The 22,029-nt window shown below is 53.5% G+C and overlaps 1 protein-coding gene and 2 long non-coding RNA genes across 4 annotated transcripts in view; 2 read left to right on the forward strand and 1 right to left on the reverse strand.

The window, feature by feature from the left end:
• The first annotated feature begins 85 nt into the window (after nt 1–85).
• Nucleotides 86–13,229, forward strand: LOC102021181. Its single transcript, XR_001232357.1, has 4 exons — nt 86–173; nt 320–572; nt 4,100–6,112; nt 13,147–13,229. It is a non-coding gene; the product is annotated as an uncharacterized LOC102021181 (long non-coding RNA).
• Nucleotides 4,166–22,029, reverse strand: part of Atp2b2 (ATPase, Ca++ transporting, plasma membrane 2) — a 123,973-nt gene continuing 106,109 nt past the window's right edge. The window contains exons 18-26 of one of the 2 annotated variants that reach the window (XM_005413077.1): nt 21,556–21,662; nt 20,936–21,127; nt 19,033–19,246; nt 17,725–17,936; nt 17,518–17,625; nt 15,453–15,635; nt 13,707–13,878; nt 9,860–9,914; nt 7,132–7,218 (exon numbers count right to left, since the gene is read on the reverse strand). In XM_005413077.1, the coding sequence (XP_005413134.1) occupies nt 9,907–9,914; nt 13,707–13,878; nt 15,453–15,635; nt 17,518–17,625; nt 17,725–17,936; nt 19,033–19,246; nt 20,936–21,127; nt 21,556–21,662 (1,196 nt within the window). In that variant the 3' untranslated portion in view covers nt 7,132–7,218; nt 9,860–9,906. Of the gene's footprint in view, nt 7,219–9,859; nt 9,915–13,706; nt 13,879–15,452; nt 15,636–17,517; nt 17,626–17,724; nt 17,937–19,032; nt 19,247–20,935; nt 21,128–21,555; nt 21,663–22,029 lie in introns of both variants that reach the window. The other variant, XM_005413071.1, reaches the window with a different exon arrangement.
• Nucleotides 13,270–14,026, forward strand: LOC106147450. Its single transcript, XR_001232358.1, has 2 exons — nt 13,270–13,356; nt 13,831–14,026. It is a non-coding gene; the product is annotated as an uncharacterized LOC106147450 (long non-coding RNA).

Below are 22,029 nucleotides of genomic sequence, written 5' to 3' on the forward strand. Positions count from 1 at the left end.
CAAGGTTCCGGGTCTCTCTGGGGCCGCACCGCGCCCTTGCGGGGCCCCGCCCCCATTTGCAGCGCAAGACCCAGGGGGCGGGGCTCTGGTTTCCTTGGAGACACTGACCGTGGGCTTTGGGGTCTGAAGCTTTAGTGGGTCCTCTGTCCAGACCATCCCTTGCCTCTTCTTGGGTTAGTGACAGCGTGGCGTGCTTCCCTGGGGGTCTGGAGGGTGAACTCTAGAGTGATGGTGTGCGTGTTGCGTGCGGGGAGTGGACTGGTCTTAATGCTTCTTTCTGGTTAGTCTGTCCTCAGCCTCCCTATCCTCCCTAACACAGGCCGGCGACCTCAGAGACTGCAGACTGTTCCTTCCAAACACGACCCCGGGGACGCAGTGAGTCTGACCTATCAGATTCCTCCAGGCCAGGAAGGTCTTAGACACCCGCTCCCCCGCCGTGTTCCCAGCGCCCAGTGCCTACCTCCCCAAAGGAAGGCCGTTGAGGGCTCCCCAGAAGCACAGTGAGAACCCTGGACTGCCCGATAGAGCCCTGGGGTGAAGTTACAATCCTCCAGTTTCCTGTCACCGCTGGGGTAAGAACCTGAGCTGGAGATGGCCACTAAAATGTTATGGCGCCGGGCATAGTGACGCACGCCTGTAATCCCAGCACTCGGGAGGCTGAGGCAGGAGAATCGTTGCGAGTTCGAGGCCGGCCTGGGCTACAAAGTGAGCTCAAGGCCAGCGTGAACTGCATAGCGAGACCCTGTCTCAAAAAGACCAAAACAAAGCAAAACAAAACAAAACAAACCATGTTGTGGCTCAGGAAGTGTAACAGGGCTGCCCTGTGAAAGGGCTGTGGAGAGGGGGCCATGGGAATGCAGTGTTAGCAGAGGGAAGGCCCAGGCTTTGGGCAGCAACCCAACCTTCCACCCCACCCCAGCTTCTGAGATTTCTCTTCCCTCAACCAATGGATGAATACTGCAAGGTGTGGGGTTGCTTAGAAGGGGGAGGGTGAGCTCTTGGCCTGTTTCTTCAGGGAAAGTCCCTGGCTTTGGATCTGTAGCAGCACCCTAGCCTCTGGCTGATAAGGCCCAGTTGCTTCTCTCTGAGCTTCACTTTCCTCCAGGGGAAGATGGGGACAAGGGCATATTAGATGTAACTATTGTGCAGAAGGCATCGATACTGTTAAAGACATCTCCCGGTGTAAATGTTGAAGAAACTGAGGATTTGGGGCTAGCAATGAACTGAATCTTATTACACATTCAGATATTTGTAAGGCTGAATGGCATAGTGATACAGAGGTTGAGTGCTAACTCTGGCACCAAGTTGGGAGGTGCCAGTACTGCATGTCCCTACTTGTGTGGGCACACTCTGTTACAGGGGAGGTAAGATACAGATTGTGTGTACCTTATCTGAAATGCTTGTAAACAGAAGTGGTTCAGATTTCAGGTTTTTTTGAATTTTGGAATATTTGCATATGCATAATGATATATCTTGGGGGATGGGACCCAATACTGAACACAAAATTCATTTATGGTTTTTTTTTTTGTCTTTTTTTTGAGACAGGATTTTGCTGTGGCGTTCAGACTGACCTTGAACTCACTTTGTAGCCTAAGCTGGCCTTGAACTCACAGTGATCCTCCTGCCTTAGCCTCCTGAGTGTGGGGTTATAGGTGTGTGCCACCACACCCAGCCTTACGTTTTATTTCTTATACATATAACCTGGAGGTAATTTATACAATATTTTTAATAATTTTGGGCATGAAACAAACTTTTGCAGGGGGGAATTTTCCACTTGTGGCATCCTATCAGCCCTTAAAATTTCAGATTTTTGGAATCTGGAAGCTGATTTGGGATCAAATGAACCTTGAATGTAAAACTGGAAGTTGGATGGGCCAATGTGTTTGATCTGGAAATCAGTTCAATTTGAAAAGAGCTGGGATTGTGTGTGTAAAATTCTCAATATCTGAACCAATGTTGGGCAGTATTTCTTGGCCTGAGCATATTATTTTTCTTTGCTAATTGACTTCTAGAGTACCAAGCTCCCCTTTGCTTCCTGGGATGCCATCTATATCTTGTGTCTGTATTTCCCATCTGGCTAACCCTAGACCTCAAATCAGGCCATTCTTAGCTTTCCTTGGTTGTGCGTTCTGTCTCCTGGTCCCCTTTCCTCTGACTGTCCTTCCTTCGTCCCCGAGGCTCTGCTGCCCAGATCTTCCTCGCTGAGACAGGCAGCTCTTCCTGATAGGTTCAGGCTAAGCTCAAAAGGTGAGCTGGTAGAAGGGGAGCAAAGTGACTTTCCCATCCAGGGACTCAATTTCCCTCAATTCACATCCAGGAGGTGGGGGTCCCAGCTGTCCTGCAGAAAAAGGCTTTGTGATGGGTACCATGTCTGCATTTCCACGTGTGCATTTATTGTTATTGCTCAGTATAGTGTTGAAAAGGCAGACAAATCCCATTAATTACAAAGAGCACAAGCCAGAGATACACAGAAATAAAAAGTTTACAATAAGAGCACAGTCACTTCCCAGCCCCGGTTGTCCAGAGCCCGGGCAGCTTGTGGAAGCTGGAGGTGGCACCATTCCTTCGATACTCTGTTATAAAAGATGTGCACGCAAGAGTTAGCAAAGTGTGGTGACCCTCAGGAGGAAAGGCTGGGGACAGAGAGCACCACAGACATTATGAAACAGATGGTGAGGCTGAAGAAGTGTTCCAGAGCAGCCTCTGATCTCCGGATAGAAGAGAAGATGAGGGCAGCTGCCCAGGGCCTGGAGTCCTCCTCTCCCCTTTGGTGGGTTGGATCTCTACATTAAAATTGGGAAGGCTTGATTTTGAATTTGGATAAGACCTGGGGACTTCCTGTTGTCTGACTGAGGCCTTGGCTGCAAGCCTTCAAGCAGCACTTCCTCCTGGCCAGATCCTCTAAGGGTGGGGTCTCAGGTGCGACAGCAGGAGAGATTTGGAGGGAGACATGTCAAGAGTGGCACCAGATTGGCCTCCTGCAGGCAGAGCAGGGAAAGAGAGGAGTGGTGGTGCTGAGAACATCTTGACAAGAGATTTCTCCCAAAGGTGCTGGAGCTCCAAACTCAAGAACGAGATTCCCACCCCCCAAAAAATTCCAGCAACAACAAAATGACCAAAACCAGTTCAGGAAAGGAAGACAGGAGCATACATTTTCATGGTAGACAGAGAGCTGAGCTCTTTCCTAGCTAGGGCCATACCTCTGGGTCTAGGGAAGTCCCCTTTTCTCAGCTGGACCAGAGCCAGACGGAGGGCCCATTCCCAGCACAACAGGAGAGTGACTTTGGTTTCCAGCAAAGGGTTCTCGGTGCTCAGTGGCCTTACCTGGCCACCTCTGGGCTGAGGGGACAGGTGAAATGATGGGAAGAACACCTAGCTCCCCTAGACTCAGAGTGGCACCAGAGTAGGAGTGAAGGGGACAGAGGATCTGGCAAGATTTTAACGTTTCCTTGGAAGAACAGATGTGAGAGAAGAACCAGGAATTTTGTAAAAGGAGAGCGAAGGGATTCATCATACCACATCATAAAACATTCTTGAGTGACAATAATTAAAACTGTGGCTGGTGCCAGAGGAGGCACCCAGATGAGGGAACAGAAGTGCCAGAGCCCAAGTCTATGTACAATATCAGCAGGTGTTGAAGGTGGCATTTTAGTAAGACTGCGGAGAGAATGGTTCTTTGTTAAGGGGGGACCAGGATAAGACAGTTTAGACTCCCAGCTCTGAACAGCTGCATTCGTTGGCCTGGTCTCAGGGGCAGAGCGGCCTCCCTCCTGCCAGTTCTGTGCTGGCTGCTCCAGAGATAGGGGAGCTGTCTGCACCTTAAGGTGCCCACCCTGCCTCTCTGGAGGTAGGTGACTCGGGAGCGTCTGAGTCACTGAGTGGGTTCCCTGCTTGTCCCTCATTGGTAGGGGGTGGAATACAAGTTGGTGAGCTTAGACCTCAGAGTGGGGGTGGCCACCTGCCCCTGGAATTCTGGTGCAGAGGTAGGAAAGAAGCTGGAGGGGCGCCATGGTCTCAGGCAAGAGTATACATGACAGAGGATATATTTACTATGTTCTGTCCAATGATGGTTTTTGCCTTTTTCTTTGTAAAACCACAGACATCTCAGAACCACACTGCAAGAGGCAGAAGTGTCAGCACTCGAAAGCATAACCATTGCATAGTATTAAATGAACAGAGATGGTGAGTTCTTTATTTACAATTATTGTCTAGATAAAAAAATTCATAAAAACAGATGAATGGTCATAAATTATTGACCCCCTAGTGGGGTGAGTTGCCAAACATATCCCATGCTGCTAGATATAGGACGCAGACTGCAAGCTTTGTGTACTACAGTGAGTTTTTGACAATCCATCCATTTCCTATGTGCGTGCATGTGTGGGTGTATGTGAACATGTATGATTGAGGGGGCACATGTGTGATCACTCTTCCTGATGAGAAGAGAGCAACATGTGTGTTGGACATTCTCAGTGCTTTCATGGTTCCTTTTCACCCAAGCAGGGTCCGCTTGGAGACGCCTCCCATCTGCCTTGGGTTCTGGCCCACAGCATAGGGAGCCTGGCGTGCAGCCGATGGTCCTGACGTCATGGAATGAGGTCATGAATGCATGGTCAAACAGAGAAAGGGCAAATGGAAAAGTGAGAAAAGAAACTCCAAAAAACCACCGTGTTGCAAGTTTTCCTGGCTGCACATCCTTCCTTCCTTGGAGGAGCGCAGCAGGCAGGCATTGGTGGTGTTTTTACCAGAATCCAATCTGGGCATCTGAGGGCTGGTGCCCTGTGGCTGGGGATGCAGTGTCCTCTGATGGATACATTCAGAGAGAGTTCTTCACAACATTCAGGCGGTGCTCTCTCACACAGAACATCCTCCTTACAGGAGGTTTTGCCAGGTGGGGTGGGCTGACTTCGAACCCCGAACCCTTTAGGATTTCCCACAGCTGTTAGATGTAGGCCCGCCCAGCTGACTATGGCTCTGTTCCCAAGTGGCTGTCATCTTGTTAGTGGAAGAGTTCTCTGGGCCTGGAGGAGGGTGGAGGCGGGCTGACACTGAGCAGTCACGGGGAGGGTCAGTGTGAGGAATGGATTTTGCAAGCCAGGCGAAAGTGTTTGGTTTTCCTTGAAGCATGGGACATCATCGATCATGGTATTCAAATTGTCTTTTGCACTGTACAAGTTTATGGAAAAAGATCATATGCCGAAAAGTCTCAAAGCAAACTTTGTATTAAATACAAAAGTTCTTTTATGAAAAAAGCTGAGACCCACAAAGTGCTTAGCAGTTTAGAGGCTGACAGACAATTCAATGAGCTCTTATTAAGTGGGATTACTAGTGCTGTTATTGTCTTGCGGGAAGTAACTGTCTTTCTCACCTGTGACACGGGAGGGTTCAGAATGGCTTTCTGTCTGGGGAAGCAAGACTTGCTGTTAAAAGGCTACAGTATATATTGTGACTACAGGAAGACAATTTGGTTTAAAAATCACACTGAATCCATCTCAATATACATGTCATAAGGTTCATTCGGATCTAAATAGTGCAGAGAAAAAGGCTATTCTTTAAAAATAAAAATAAAAGCAGCAAGCTATACGAAGCCTCATCTGATATGCCAACAGCTCTTTTGCTGCCCTTTATAAAGAAATAAACCTTTAAATTACTAACTAAAAAAATCAACACAATACCATTTATGATATTTTATCACTACCTCACACTCTTTACAGACAGTGCCAGAGACAGCCTATTTTGGAAGTGCTCCTGGTAAACTCTAGTGAGTTTCATTGAGAGAAAAGCCTTCGCCCAGCGCCTTGCAGATTCTGACACCATTGGGCTGGGCTGTGCACTCGAGTTGCAAATGCAGAAACTTCTCTCCTCGTCTCCTTTTGTCTACGGAGCACGGTGGTGAACCCTGCAGGATGGATCCTCAGTAGCACTGGCTTCTGCCTGAGCCTTCCACAGTAGTAATGTGATTGAAATGGAAATAGCAGGCAAAAATAAGAGCATGGCTATTGTAAAACATCAAGGATGCAATCCGGGGAAGTGTCTGCTGGGCCAAGCTGTTTTCATAGCATCTCAGCCACCAGTGTCCTTAAACCATACAAATAGCCAAAGACATTATCTACAGGTTTGTAAACAAATTACATTCTTCTCTTTAGGACATAAATAAGTTAAAATAGAGCAATTTAAGCAGAAACAAGGCAACATGCTGGCAAAGAAACTTTATATATCCATGTATATATATATTTTATATATATATATATATATATATCTACCTATCTATATGGACGTATACAGTCCTGGAGAAGTATACGTTGATATAGATATAAAAAAATGGATATGACCTTGTGTCTATGAGTTCTTCAGTTCCATTGGTGCAAATCTATTAGGCGAATTAAGCTCTGCAATTTCAAAAAGTTATTAAATTAATCTATACAACTGAGACCATGCTGTGCAAGCATTTCAAAAACTCACAGACCAGTGGATTGGATAAATAGTCTCAGAAAAGAGTCTGTTTGAAGTTCCCGCTAAGAAAACAAACAAACAAAAAACCCTCCCCAGCCCCCCAAACACCCGATGAGGGGAGGATCGAAAGTGTCCAGTACATTCATGCGGGGACGTAGTGGCCAGCGGTACATGGCTGGTCCGTGTCTGGGTGGGAGCCAAGAAGGGCTTGTTTTTGGGACCCCTCACTCGTTCCCGATGCTCCCAGGGGAAGTCCGCCCCTTGCCTTGAAGTGAAAAAGAGTTCAAACAGCATCACAGCCAGGGAGAGGGTCTGTGGGTGGCAACGGCGGTTTCTCTCCAGTGTTTGGTTTCCTTGTTGCTCCTGCTGCATGGGGAGCCAGGGCTGGAGGGTGCCCGGGAGACAGGTGGGAGTGGGTCTGTGGGGGTGGCCGGCAGGCAGGCGACGGGTCCTCAGCTAAAGTGACGTCTCCAGGCTGTGGATGGGGCTCCCTGGACTTGAAGAGGTAGCTGATTTGCTCGTGTCGGTTGTCAGGTTGATCCCGCTGTCGATAGCGCTGTTGTTCTTGTTGAGCGATGATGGCGGGCTCGAGTTCTGCTTGAGCGCGGCATCTTCTTCCAGGTCCGTGTCGTCGATGAGGGGGATGTGGGGTTGCGAATCTTCGATCCGGAATTCAGGATGAGCCATGAAGTTATGGATGGAGGTTCGAGACTCAGGCTTTTCTAACCCTTCATAGAGAGAGCTACGGAAGGCCTTCACGACGCGGATCTGCAAGGGAAGAACAGGGTCAAGGTGCCGGGCCGGCTGTACCCGGAGTACAGCGGAGGGCGCCGCGCGAGGGCTCGGCTGGAGTCCACGTCGTGTGTTATGAGCAGTGACAGGGGAGAATGGCAGGGGCTCAGGTTGTGTGCGTCCATGAGTTGGTTTTATTAAATGGCTTTGGTTTTGGTCAGAACTACAGAAGGAGGAAGGACTGGAGGGGTCATCGAGCACCGTCAGAGATGCTGGGGCCCTGTGGTGAGGGGAAGCAGAGTCCACTCCAGAGGGCACCTCGACCTAGTGAGAGACTGAGCCTTGGTAACCTCCCGGCAGAGCCCGACCATGCAGAAGGGAGCAGGGCCAAGGAGAGAGGAGAGGCTATTTTTAAAAAAAATTAATGTTAAAAAAACCACACACAGTTAAGAAAGCAAACTACATGGAACAGGTTATGTCACGCAGAAAAGGAACAGGAAGGAGAGACGCAATGTTAGCATGAGAAGACACACAGAGGCCAAACAGAACAAGATGTCAAACCAAAGCAGCGAAGCAACCAAAGCCCACTCAGGGCTTTCTGAGGTGCAGAGCGGGGTCAGCCAGGAAGCACGAGGAGCTGCCAGATTGGTTATAGTCAGGGGAAGGAGCATGCCATGTCCGAGCCGGGGACCACACGGCACACACGGATGGACACACGCCACACTCAGCAGCCTGGACAATGTGAAAGGAAGTCATTTGTACCCAGTTTTTCTTTCCTTCATGCATGTGGGAGGTAAACACTCGAGTATAGACTCCAGGCCCTGGCCAGTCACTGCCGCTTGCTTTGGGGTCCCTTGTTTCCTGGTGGGTATTTTGTTTATTTCTTCATTTGTGCTTTGAAAACACAAAACTAAAAAATGAGGCCAGAATCAGATGGCCAAACCCAGCCCCTGGGACAGGGAGGTTCTGGGATGGGGTGGGGTGAGTTATAAGAGAGCAAGGTGCTCCCCCTTCAGCTGTGAGCCGGGGTTCCGGGTCTCAGTCTTTTCCTCCCTAGAACAAAAGGAGGCTGGGCCGTGGGTCTTCAGGGCTAGTGGACAGCGTCCTGGGCATGTGATCAGGAAGACCCCGGCCAAGTCCTGGTCCTGCCACTTCTCATGTCTTGGCTATGAGCAACCCACACTGACTCTCTGCCGTGCTCTGTCTGTGAACAGGCGTGGAGCAGCAGGGCCCTCAGCTGGAAGGGAGGTGTCCCTTCTCTGGATCTGGGGAGTGGGCCTATTATTTCAAGGATTTGAGGGGACTGGGGAAAAAAGTGCCTCCTCCTCTCTTCCCAGGCCTGACTTGAGTGGAACAAGAGAGGAGAAGACAGGCAGCTCCGAACAGCTGAGGGTGAGGGTGAGGGTGGCCTCAGCTGAGGGTGTGTGGAGCCTTGGGGTGCTGCCTTGCCCACTAGAAGGCAAAGCTATTGTGGCAGACCTGAACCCTGGACATGAGCTCTAGCTAAACCCAGGTTCGCTCTCCTTGGTGCTGGCTGGGAGGCCCTCTTCCACGGTTGTGAACTTCTAGGTGGCTCTGTGCTGGTTCTCGGTGTCATACCTGAGGTCTATTTTCCCTGGGGGGGCAGGTGTTTCTAGCTCCTCATCTGCTTCTTTGCCCTCTGAGTCAGTGTGCATGGAGAAGAGTTTAACTTCATGCTTCACAATATTGCGAGACAGCACAGTTTGGCCTTTTTTCTTCCTTAAGTTTTCTGCCTTTGCTGTCAGCCATCACTTATTAGTGCTGACATTTGCTTGTCTTCTAAAAAACATCTCTTTCTCTTCTCCTGCTTATGTGCTATGGGCTGGGAATCAGAGAACTCCACTTGCTGGATTAGGTGCCAAGCAAGTGCCAGTCAGCCATTGCCTCAGAGCTGGTGCCTGGTGAAGGCTGTGTGGGCTGCCCTGAGGTTCTTGGCCTCTGGAGTCCCTACTTGTGGCTCTCTAGAGTTTATTATTATTCTGATGTCATGATAAATGGACCAAAGCAAAAGAGGTGTTGTAGGCTTTAGTTTCTTATCTGCCAAACGGGAGCGGCAGCAATCACTGTTGCTTTCAGTAAGTGCTCAGTGTGTCTGAGGCTGCCTGCAGTCAGAAGCAGCTGGGACACCTCACATGTGCATGGGGAAGGGGACAGTAGCAGGCCCCTATCATGTGACTCACAATGTAGGGGGACAACACACAATGAGATGAGGCCCCTCTGCCCTTCCCCTGGGATGGAGACAACAGAAGGAATACACTGCTCTGGACAGGACTGTGGGGATGAGACTCTCCGAGATGCCCCGCCACGGCCCGCTCAAATCTCCACTTCGGCTCTCTCTGCGGCTGAAATGGAAAAATATGGAAAGAAAAAAAATACTCTTCCATTTCTCCTCCTTGCCTACCTCAGAGATGGGACCCTGGGGGTAGAGGCCATGTAAGGGCACGAGGGCAGGGGAAAGAGGGGACCCAGCAGGGCTTTGGTGTCTGGCTGCATTGGCACAAGGGCAGGGGCGCTGCGCATGGCTGAGGCTCTGAGGGGTGCACAGGCCCCGTGCTGAGACAGGCTCCACATACTCGAATGTTTACCCGGCTTCAAGGAAGCCAAGAGTCTGGGATTGATTCACATTCATTTCAGGCTCAAGATAAAGACTCACAACCTCTTTTAATTTCACTCTCTCTTGCTGAACTCTGTGTCCAGGGTTCTCTAGCCCTCTAGGGAAACAAACACAGGGAATATTCAGACAGTGGAGAGGTCTGGGGCCCCCCCCGAAGCAAGCCGTTTTCTCGCCAACCCAAGATCACGCTAAGTTAGCCACCAAAACACGAACGAGAGACCCAGCTTTCTTTTTTTCCCCCCTGTCTTCATTTCTTCTCCTAACAGGATAAACTCCATGCCCTAGTAGTTGTAAGAACCAGGAGTCTGGAGGGGAAGTCAAGGCAGGGGTGTCCTATCTGTTGAGTGAGCTGTGGTGTCCAGAATGTGGCCTGGGGCTGGCTTGAGGGTCCTATGCTTGGCTTAGTGGGTGTGAAGGAACAGGGCCTTTGCCAATGAACACGGAGCCTGCCAAAGACTTGCTAAGAGCAAAGATGGCTTGAGATGAGCTGGAATCTCCTGGGAGACAAGAAGTGTGGGGTCTTGGCCTTGGAAGAGAGAGTGACCACCAGTGGGAGATGCAGATGGGCTGGGGAATGCTGATGAAGAAACACTTTCCTGCGCCCTGGAGCACAGCTCCTATGAAGCTGTGGGCACCGGCATGGGGAGCAGCAGTATGGAGTGGAAGGAAAGCGAGAGACTTCAGACTTCTGACAGCTCCCTTGCTGTGACAGCTTGGCCAAGTCAGTGTCTTTCTGTGTTAACGGACATACTGGCCGACCCGCCCTTCCTCCTCTGGAACTGTTGAGCAGGGATCCAGTAAAGAACACTGGGGGTGGCCACTGAATTTCCAGGAGAGAACAGGCTCCCCGTGAGGAAGTGGGTAGGGAATGGCGTGAGTGTGCAGCAGATTCCCTCCTGAGCATGCTGGTGTCACCTCGCTGGGTGCCATGTTCCTGATGGGCACTTGTCTGCCTGGGGCTTGCACTTCCCAGTGGTGCTGTGTGAGGGATGCCAGTGTGCTCGGGGACTGTGCTCACCTGTGTTGTGACTTAGAAGTCAGTCCCCAACACACACTGCCCTGTGATAGGCCTCTGTGGTCAACTCTTGGGAGTCCAGGGGACAGTGTTGTACTCATCCTGGGGAACATAGTCAGAAGCTACTTCTGCCTCAGCAGACACATGGCTGGCTTTTTGTGCTGGAGAATCCCCAGGAGGAAGATGCTGCTTGGAGGAGGCAGCTCACTTCCATCCTACCTGGCTGGGCCCTGTCCTTGCTTCCTGGTCAACTGTTTCACACCTCCCTGGGGTAAGAAAGCATTGGCTTCTGCAGGGACCACTACCTAGTGTCTTCAGTCCTGGGAAGGCAGAGGAAGTGTTATAGAAACTGAACAGAGGCCTAGGGAATATTTACCCAGTGCTTACATTGAGACTGCCTCAACTACAATGCAGAGATTCCCCCATGAAAGCCAGTGCCCTTGGGCAGGAGGATGGTCAGGCTCTAGAGCCCATGCCCAAGAAAGGATCTGGGAGGGACCCAGAACTTTGAATTGTAAAGCAGAGGTAGAAGTGGGCAACATCTAGGAGGGCTGCAGGTGGGAGCAGGGTGAGGGAACTGTGTATAAACAATCTCATTGAGTCATCTGAGAGAAGGAGGAGTCCTGGGCAAGGTCAGTTGTGGTACAGCCTCTGTTTGGGCTGCTTTGCAAGGCTGTTCCAGAGCGAGGATATGGGTCACTTGGGCTAAAGGAGATGGATCTGGCTTGGAAGGAGATCAGCTCAGAGACAGAGAGTGCAGAATGGTATAAATAGGCATTTCTCTGAAGGTGAAGTGTTGTCACAGGACTGGCCTCCTTGAATGGTTTTACAAATGACCAAGAAGAAAAGATGAGGATAAAGCTGTGAGGTGGGAAAGGCCAGCTCTTATTTTAGCCTATGCAAGCTATGATGAGGGTCAAATGAAGGAACCTCTCCCAGGGGTACACAGGTGCCCCGGGAGGTCACATGAGGCCAGCGCCAAAGGCTACAATTCCAGAATGAGGCCAAACCAGAATGGAAAAAGAACTGAGCTCACACCCAGAAGCCAGTCTCCTGGTAGGCAGAGCCAGCTAGGGGGACTCAGGAATCACCAATGCGGGTGGGTCTCCATGTTGGAGCACTTGGTGATGGAACTTCAGGACAGGTGGTGGTATGGGGCAAGGCCAGAGCTCTAGGCATCCATGGGGACAGGATGGAGAAGAGAGAGTCAGACAGGTAGAGCCACCTGTTAAGGCAGGGATCGCTGGTCTGAAGGGGAAGGAGGATGGGACCAAACATTTCTGCCCTGAGACAGCCTGGAAGTGATCTCCCAGGGACAGTACCTCATGGAAAGGTGACTCAGATACTGTTTGCTCGAATGCATTCCCCTTCATCTTGGCTCAGCTGGCTGCCCCATTGCTGATTCTGTGCTAATGAATGGAGACTTAGGTATCCTTCCTGCATACTGGGCAGGACAAGATCCACATAAAGAAGGTGACAGGCATAAGCATAGGCTGTCAGCAGGCTCTGTGTCAGAGGGCCACGGGAAGGAACCCTGTCCTGCATGCAGGTCACACTCAGGGGCCAGGGATGAGTGTGGTAACTGTTCTGATGCAGGTTTTCTAAAGTACCAGGGCCTACAGTCTGTTTCTCATCAAGGGTTGAAGACTGGCAGGGATAACAGAAACAGTGCGTCTACTTTTTTTTTAAGACAGAGTCTCACTATGTAGTTCAAGCTGGCCTCAAACTCACAGTGACTCTGCTGCCCCAACCTCCCAAGTATTGGGATTCCAGATGTGCACTCACATCTATTTGAGATCAGAACTAGAAGCCCCTTTGGTAGACAAAACAGAGGAGGCAGGTGGGAAATGCAGACCGGTTCCCTTCAGGGCCTGAAACCATGGGGAGGTCCAGGAAAGGTCTAGACAAAGCCAGAGATGCGTGAGGTCAGAAGGGGTGGTATGAGGAGATGAGCTCGTCAGGAGGGAGATGTGGGGAGGTGGTCAGGATGTTCCTAAGCTAAAGGGGGCCTGGATGCTGCAGATAGACCAAATCCTTCCAAGGTTGGGGGGCTTGACCCACCGTTTTTCCACCTGTGGCCAGCTGGTGGGGTCAAGATCCTTGTCCTTTCTAGGAAAGGGCACTCCACGGTGTGCTGCCCTCTGTTGGGGAGGTGATGTTTCGGGCAGCCGAAGTGCAAGTGGGGAAGTGGTGTGGAGAGGCAGATTCTGAACTGCTGGGTGGTGCCCTGGGCTGCGGTCTCCTTGGTGGCCTGGGACTCCTGATTGATTGTGACCTCTGACCCGAAGGGACTTCTCGGCTTGTCTGTCCCCAGTGGCCGTGACCCCATTGCTAGTGGGTGCTTCCTGACCAGCTGAGAAACTCTGGATGACGTGACCTCTTTATGGCTGGGCCCTGCTGTGCATGTGACCTGAAGGCTTTCACCCTTGACCACAGTAGCTTCTTGCACGACTCTCACTGGGTGACTGTGAGCTCCTGGCCAACTCTGGCCCCTGCGCTTGGGGCCAGGCTTTCCTGACAGAGGGTGAGAAATGGGACTCTGTGGGCCTCTGGGGCCTGGTAGTAGATTGGAACCCTTTATCATTGAAACCCAAGCCCTCCCAACCAATGGTGGTGCCTCGACCCAGACCCTTTGGCCATTGATGGCCCTGATGACACCCAGCTGACCCTGGCCTGTGGAGTGACTGTCACCTTGTGACTGGCCCTGACTTCCTGCCCACTGGCGGCCTTCCCCAGGGGCTCTGGCACTTTGGCCCCCTGGGCCTGATAGTGACCAGCTGCCCCCCATGTCCTCTGGTACCCGGCCCCTGCCCGCTGGCCCGCCCAGGAGCTGGCATTGGTGGCACCAGCAGAGCGGTAAGGAGTCACACTCACGCCCAGCTGCAGCAGGAGGAAGGCTGGTCGGAGAGGAAAGAGCATTGGACAACGACACGCGACTAGGGCTAGAGAGATTGGCTACATCCTGGCTCTGGCTGGTGACCGAGGACTGTCTCCGCAGGGCGCCCTGAAAGGAGGCCCCGCTCTTGAAAGTATTGACTACTTCAATCTGCAATGGAGGAGAGAACGAGACAAGTTGCGAGAACAGACACAACAGCTACATGACTGACAGGCACCACGTCACGAGAACAGCCGCAGCCACGGCAACAATGACAGTGTCACTTAAATTAAAACAAAAAATACCAGATATACTCCAAGGCCCAGAAAGATAACTGCCCTCTATGGCCCTACACCCCCAGGGAGGACTCGGGGCTCTGCCTGCTCCCTCGTGCTGGTGGCTCAGGGCTGGTGGGCTGGGCTAGGGTGAGCCTGGGCATGGAACCCCAGTGGTGTGGTGGGGCTCAGGCAGGAAGACCTAGGCTCAAGTTCCAGCTAGATGGCCTTGGGCCGGTCCCCTCTCTGAGTCCTGTTTCTTGTCCTTACGGGCAGTCCCAGCTACCTGGCAGTGCTATCTGTAAGTGACAAAGTACCAGGCCGCATTGGTGCTCAGTAGGCTCATGCCATGCCCCTCAGGAAACCACAGTCCTTGCTTCCTTCTGGGAGCGGGAAGCCTTCATGGGAGTTGGGGGTACCAGGGCTGTGGGCCCGCACAGGAAGTGTAGGCTGCTGGATCCTGGTCAGGGAGGAGAGCCCAGGTCTGTGTCTGAGTGTCACTGCCCCCATCCTACCCTGGCCAGTTTGGTAGGAGGGGTCATCTTGGGACCTCAGTGACTTCCAGAACTGGGGAGTCACATTCACCTCTCAGGGCAGGTGAAGTCCAGTGAGAAGAGGTTTTGGGTGGGGCTGCGCAGGGCGGCTGCTCACTACACCTGTGGAAACAAGTCACTAGTTTGCAGCTCTTTCCCAGAGTGCCTTGGGGGACCTGTGGTGTAAGTTCCCACCTCCAGCGCCCCCGGCTGGTCCCTTTGGGCAGGGGGCTTCACTCTTGGTTTCCTAGTCCCCTTCTGACACTGACCTCATGGTTCTCTGAGAGCACTCTGGGCTGCAACTCTTGTCTCTGGCAGTGTGAGAGAGCATGGGGTGTGTGTCACAGACCCACAGCAGCCATGTGTGCTTTGCTCTGGGAAGAAACCTGCTGTGGCTGGAGTGCGCTGTGCATTTGTGTTCTCCAGTGTGTGTTCAGTGTGCACGTGTATGTACATGTGTGCAAGAAGATACCAGACTTGCTCCCCTCAGTTTCCTCCAGTCCCCAGGGGAGCCTGGAGCAGAGGATGTGTGCGATAAGAGGCGCCCGTACCTCATGGAAGGAGGACCTGGAGCGACCTTGGCTTGCAGGCTCCATCCAGCCTTGCCTCTCCGTCCTGGTGGCTGCCCCTTGCTGCTACAGTCCCCTCACTCACCCTCCCCACCCTCTTAAGGGACCCCCACCAGCTGAGAAGGCACAACGGCATCTTCCCAAGCAGGCTTCTCTGCTTCTTCAGCAGTTTCGAGTGTGTGAGGGACATGGGAGTGCAAAGAGTTGGTGCAAGAGTGAAGGCCAGTCTGGGACCCTGTGGTGGCCTCTGCTGGGGGTCACCCAAGTCCTCCTGCCCCTCGGTGGCCAGCTTGGGACAGGCAGGCTTACACATGCCTCCGCATCCAGCCGCTGGCCAGGCTGCGCCCAGCCCTGGGAGTGTCCCATACCTGTGTCTGGATGCGGTTCAGGCCACGGAACCACAGGATCTGGCCACGGCGCAGCTCCCTCTCGGCATGGTCGATCTCCTCCACGTCCTCGTTGAGCTCCTCCTCGGGGATCTCCTCCTTCTGCGTGAGGCGGCCCGCCTCCTTCAGGAATTTGAGCCTGCTTGTTGGGATGGTGGCGATGACCTGTAGGGGCCGGCACAGGGGTCAGGCCACCAGCTGTCCTCCTGGTTGGCTTCTTCCCTTCCTGAACCCTCCTCCCCTCCTTCTTTTCTTACCACTCAGCACATCTCCCTCCCTCAAGCTCTCACAGGTTCTTACCAACTTGCCTTTTTTTTCTTTCCCAGTAATGAGAATTGAACCCAGGGCCTTCCCACAGAGCTGCTTTCCTAGCTTTTTTATTTACTTTTTAAAATTTTGATAGGATTTTGCTGTTGCCCAGGCTGGGCTCGAACTTGCAATCCTCCTGTCTTTCAGCGTCCCAGAGTGCTAGGATTACAGGTGTGCACCATACTGGGCAAATAACTTGCCTTTTAATTCACTCACCTATCCAGAGTCAGAGGGGTGGAGTTGAACATCTGGGCCTTGGGGAGTTGCACAGATGTGACTTTGAATACCCTAGGCCATACTTGTTGTGTGACTTGGGCAAATCATTTGGCCCCTCTGTATTTTGTTTTTTTCTTCTGTAAAGCTTGGTGGAAGCTCTGGAAGTTGTGGAAATAAAGCCACATGGTGTGTCCAAGTTACCATGGACAGCCTGGCCCATGGCTGGCCCTCAAGTCCCCTGAGCCCCTTTCAGGGACCCCTGAGTATGGGGAAGAAATACAAAGTATCCCATCCTGGATGGGAAAGGCAATGTGGGAAGGAGAAATGCCTTCATTTTTATCTTTCCCAGGAGGCTTGTCCATGGGACTGAGGTCTGAGAGTCAGGCCTAATAGGGAAACAGAGGCAGTAGAGGACAGATGGGCTGGACTCAACACTCAGCCTTTGGGGGTCGCTAGGATTCGGGTCAGCTTCACACACTGGCATCAGCCTTAGTCTCCTGAGTCTGCTTTACACTCTGAGGCTCCCTTGGGTGACGCCCTGGGTGCTGATAGTGGCTTGGCTCTGGTGGTACAGAGAACAAGGTACTAAGTCCTGTGAGTCAGCAATGCGCCAAAGTTTGGGGAAAATCCTTGTGGATGAAGCTGAATCTTCCTCTTCATCCAGCTAATTCTGCCCCTGCAGCTTCTTACTGTAGCCTGGAGGCTCCTGAGGTGGGAACAGCATCTCTGGCCCTGGTGGCCTCATGGCCTGGATGGCTGGGTGGTCTGGGGATGAAGCCCCTTTGGCTCAGGATCAGCTCTGGACACTGCTCTCAAGCATGTTGTCCTGGGGAAGAGACTGAGCCACAAGTGGTCACAGCTGGGATGGATTGTGCCCGTGTGCATGCATGCATGCGCGCACACACACACATGCACATGTGTGGCAAAGGCAGGGAAGGGATTGATGGAATATGTTCTGGAGTCACAGCTAGAGGGGCCGTGATAGAGCATCCCTAAAGCCAGGGATTCCTGGCTTCCCCTTGGATGACCACAGGGCACTGCACTGCAGCATGGCAGGGCTGTCCCACTAGCATCTCTCTGTGTCCTCTGAAGGCCATCGCAGGGCATCAGCACAGGACACCGCTGACTCATCTTCCTTGCTAACAAGCTAGCTTCAGGCTTTGAGGCTGGGCTTGTGAGCATCTAGTGAGCATTTAATAATAGCGTGCTCCTTACATTGTTTTGTTAGCTTCTATTTATAGCAAGTGACTGATTTTCCAGTCATATTAGCAACACAGTATTGCCTTTTGAGCTAAATTTAAGTTGATGGGAAAAAAAGTAACAGGAGCAGAGAGTGATACACAGATAAAAAGGAAAAATCCCAGTGGTGATGCTCAGAATCGCCAGTATGTGGGCCCAGACAGCCTACTTTGCTCGGATGCGCAGAGATAGGAGGCCCTACTCCAGGGGGCTCCTGGGAGCCCTGGCCTCTGCTCTTTCCCTTCCCTGCCCAGAGGCACCCCGGCACCCTGCCTGAGCTTACCTGGCCCCAGACCAGCTCTCCCAACCCGATGAATATGCACCACATCCACTGGTCCAGCTGCAGCGGGGAGCAGCTGAATGGCTTCCCTCCAAACTGCACGATCACTATCTGGAGGTCATGGGCAGAGAAAGAGACAGGGACAGGCAATCAAGGGCTGCCCCAGCATTGCTCTGCCGAGCCTGGGCCAGGCTGGGGAGTCCTGGCTACCTGGATGGCAAAGGTGCCCAGCACGATGGTGCAGAAGATGGGGTTCCGGAAGATACCATCAAAAACGTTGCGCTCGCCATGGATCTTGCGGGCATTGATCTCATTGAAGAGCTGCATCATGACGAAGGTGTTGAAGATGATGGTGTAGTGCTCGGAGGGCGGCGAGTGCAGCGGTGCGTTCCTCCCGCTGTCAATCTGGAACATCTTCTCGCCTGCCAAGCCAGAGGGCAGGGCTGGGCTGAGGTGGGGGCGGGTCAGGTGGTTGAGCCGTGCCCCAACTTGGAGGCCAGTGGGGGGTGCAGGGTTAACAGACCCCTTTCTCCTCTAGGTGGCAAAGACCTTAGGGAACTAATCTGCCACCTTTTCTGTGGGGATCTGAGAAAGGTTGAATGCCAGCTGTGTTACCAGGCGACACTGTTTATAAAGATTTGCCGGTGCATGGTGCACATGCCTGTAATCCCAGCTACTCTGGAGGCTGAGGCAGGAGAGTTGCAAGTTTGAGGCCAGCCAGCAGCTTAGGGAGTCCCTGTCTCAAAATAAAAAAAATAAAAAGGGCTGGGGATGTAACTCAGTTTTCTCTGGATTCAATCCCTAGTACTGTGAGGGGGAAGGAAAAGTGACCCCAGATTGGCAAACACACCTGGACTTGGAAGACAGAAATGCCCACGAAGGGCCACTATGGTTTGCAGAAGTGCCCCCAAAGGTCTCTGTGTCACCAGCCCGGCCCCTAGCCTGTGGTGCTGCCTACAGGTGGTGGAGATGGGTGGGAGTTCTTAGGTCGTCAGGAGAGGGGCCCTTGAAGAGACTGTGGAACCCCAGCACTCCCCTCTACATCACTTCCAGCCCTGAGACGGAGTAGTGAGAACTGAGTTAAAGTCAAGTTCCTCTTTCTAAGTTAATTACCTCAGATGCTTGTTACTGTGATGGTCGTGTGGCCGGGAGACCTGAAGACCCAGCCTGAAAGGAACCCTAGGAAATGGGCAGGACTGCTCCCCGAGGGTGAGGCTGACAGAGGGGGTCCAAGCAGGAGAAGGGCGGCTACTTCCTCCAGAGCCTGGGCTCCTGCGGACTATGGGGTGCAGTGGTCAGCATGGACGCTGCCTTCGCAGTGTGCGTTTGGCACTAAGGGCTCCCCTTGGCTTCGGGGCTCCCCAGCCTGAGACGGGGCCTGGCTGCACTCAGGCTCTGAGTGGGACTCTGAACAGCCTGCTTCTCCCTGGTTTCCCCATAGCAGATAGGAAGGTGAGTGTGAGTCCAGGAGCAGGGCTGGGCCACAGGTGCCTGGGAGGCTGTGGGGATGGGGCTCACCAACAAAGAGCAGCGTGAAGATGAGGGTGAGCTGGTAGACGGCGTGGCCCAGGATGTTCTTCATCATGGTCCTCGAGATGAGGGGCTTGTTGCGGCCATACGGCTTCCGCAGCAGCAGAGTCTCCGTGGGCGGCTCCGTAGCCAGTGCCAGGGAGGCGAAAGTGTCCATGATGAGGTTCACCCAGAGCATCTGCACGGCCTTCAGAGGGGAGTCCTGGGGAATGCGGGGGGGGGCATGTCACCTGTGGTGGCATCTGCTCCCCTGAACCTAGTGGCACCCTTGGCGCTTCTGCTCTTCCCTCCTGGCAGAGGCTAGGGCCTGCCCAAGTCTCTCCTCCAGCTCTTACTGGTCACTGTGAAAAAGTGTCTGACTGTATGTGTGCTCCAGCAATCATGCGTAACTATCACTGGCAGGGCCGGTGAGACTAAGTTAGGATTTGTTTCCTTTTAGATGTAAGCGGCTTCTCCAGACTTCATCAGGGAGGGCCTCTAGCTCCTCTCCAGGTGATGGACAAATGTGTGGGAGGTCCAAGTTCTGCTTCCACCGGGAAGAGAGGGAGGGAGCAGGAAGGGTTGGAAGGGTGAACTGAATGTGGAGTCCGCGGTTGTCTTCTGTACTCCTCTCCCCTCCCTCCCTTGCTGTAAAGGACTCTGAGTGCCTGGATAGGGTGTAGGGTGACCGGTGCTGACAGGAGCCCCTCCACCTCCTCGACAATGGCTTTAGGTAAAACCTGCCTTTCTCCCCACTGGCCATGTCCTCTATGTTTATTTGGGAATGGGGAGGAGACAGGCCTGCTGCAGCTGCGGTGACGCCCGACCTCTCCGGGGGCTTCAGCTCACTCATCTGGTGGCACTGTGTGCTCACCGGTTGACCACACATGCCCACCTGTGGCCCGGCGCCTGTCTCATGCCTATCCACCTCCTAGTCGGCGTCACAGCCCCTCCTCCACCCCCATCTGGGGCCTGGCAGGAAGGCTGCACCCTGGGGCTTCCTCTTTCCCTTCAGTCACCTCACTGCCTATGTCTGAGGGGCTGGCCACCATCTCCCTCCCTCCGTCTGTCAAAGAGCTTGGTGAACTGCTAGTCCTCTTCAGCTGTGTCTCCCCAGCAGACAGCTGCCTCCTGAGCTGCTGCCACTATGGCAGTGTCCCTGAGATGCCACTAGAGGGAGCCCTCATCTACAGCTGAGAGGAGAGGGCCCTTGGCCAGGCAGAGGGGGAGCCCCAGCTGCTCCCTCTCACACCCCAACCCACCCTACTGGCCCTTGGGACTGGGCACCCTCATAGTTCAAGATGCCACAGAGGAACAATGTTCCCAGAGCCCCACACTTTTGGGGCTTAGGTCAGGGGACTCCTGTGAGCATGGTCTATCCTGGTGGCTGCTGGCAGGGTCAGACCTCAGGCACCTCCAGTATGAGGCAGCTCGAGGACTGATTGGTGGGTGGGGCCGTTTTGTCCTCTGAGCCTCTGTAATATGGGCTGACCTCAATGCCACCTCAGTGAGGAAGCATCGAGGTTGTAGGAGTCCAGGTCCTGTTGGCCACGGGTCTTCCCAGCCCTGTGGCAGAGCTGGTGATCTGGAGGGCCAGAGCCTTAATGCCCCTTGTCCCCACCAGGCTTTGCCTGCATACTCCCTGGAGAACTGAGGCTCCCAGGGCCACTGCTGGCTCTCTGTCCTCTGCCCCTCTGCTGCCATGGCCCTGCTCTCTTACCTCCTGGAGCCATGGCCAGGCTGGAACCAGGGTCAGGCAGATGGGGCAAGAGGCCTGACAGCCCCTGCTTACCCCTGCTGTGCTGGTGCCTGCATCAAGCTCTGCAGTGCAGCTTCCTGCCCTGGCAGTGCTGTCCCCAGGTGCCCTAGGGTTCACCCTGCCCCAGCCTTTGCTGCACCCCCAAGGACCCACCTGTGTGATGCAGGCGCCCGTGAAGGCCACTATCACAGCTACCACATTGACGGTCAGCTGGAACTGCAGGAACTTGGAGATGCTGTCATAGACATTGCGGCCCCACATCACAGCCTTCACGATGCTACTGAAGTTGTCGTCTGTGAGTATGATGTCTGAGGCCTCTTTGGCCACATCAGTGCCTGCAATGCCCTGTGGAGACAGGGACAGGAATCTGAGGGGTGGCTGGGGGGGCAGTGAGGGGTTCTATACTGCTGTCCGTGACCCTATACCTTTCCAGCTCCACCCTCACCCTTGCCTTGGAGACCAGCATGGCCAGGCCACACTAGGGAACATACACACAGCCCCCGGCCCCCAAGGCTGGAGCCCTGCCCTGGCCCCTTTTCTTCTCCCCTGCTCCCTATGACTTGCCTGTGCCTGTCAGCACAAGGCTGTTGGGAGCAGGGCACACTGCACCCTTCCAGGAAGACCCCCAGGGCCAGGCTGAAGTCTGACAGCCGTGGACACACACAAACGATGGTGGGTGGGCCAAGTGTGAACTGCAGGTGCTGTAAGCCCCCCCAAGCCCTTGTCTACGAGCTCCTCCCAGATGCCACCCAGGCCCCTTGAGCTGCTCCTACCATGGCGAAGCCCACATCAGCCTTCTTGAGTGCAGGCCCATCATTGGTCCCATCCCCGGTCACGGCCACCACCTGCCGCTGCTCGGTGTGTGTGCTGTCGATGATGCCTGTTGGGGGTGGATGTGCTCAGGGCTCCCAGGCCAAGGAATGGCAAGCCCAGGCCAGCGTTCACCAGTGGAACGGCTGCCTCTCTGACCCCTGTTCCACCAGCCTCTACCATCATGGCTCTTCCTGGCACATAGGGCATGCTGGGCACCTGTGCCAGCCATCAGGCCCCTATGGCCAGGGCCCTGCCCACCTCTCTGTCTTTGTTCCTGTAGCTCTTAGCCACGCTGGTGGCCACTGCAGCCAGAAACACTGTCCCTCATCTCTTCTGCCTGTTTCAAGACGCCATGGCCTCTCTGGGGCTCTGAGGGGTCTGCCAGCTTCACCATCTGCTCCTTCATGGCCACGCTATCTGAGGGTAACCGCAGC

Source organism: Chinchilla lanigera, unplaced genomic scaffold (assembly GCF_000276665.1).
Source record: "Chinchilla lanigera isolate Chin_1 unplaced genomic scaffold, ChiLan1.0 scaffold00160, whole genome shotgun sequence".
Taxonomy (NCBI): domain Eukaryota; kingdom Metazoa; phylum Chordata; class Mammalia; order Rodentia; family Chinchillidae; genus Chinchilla; species Chinchilla lanigera.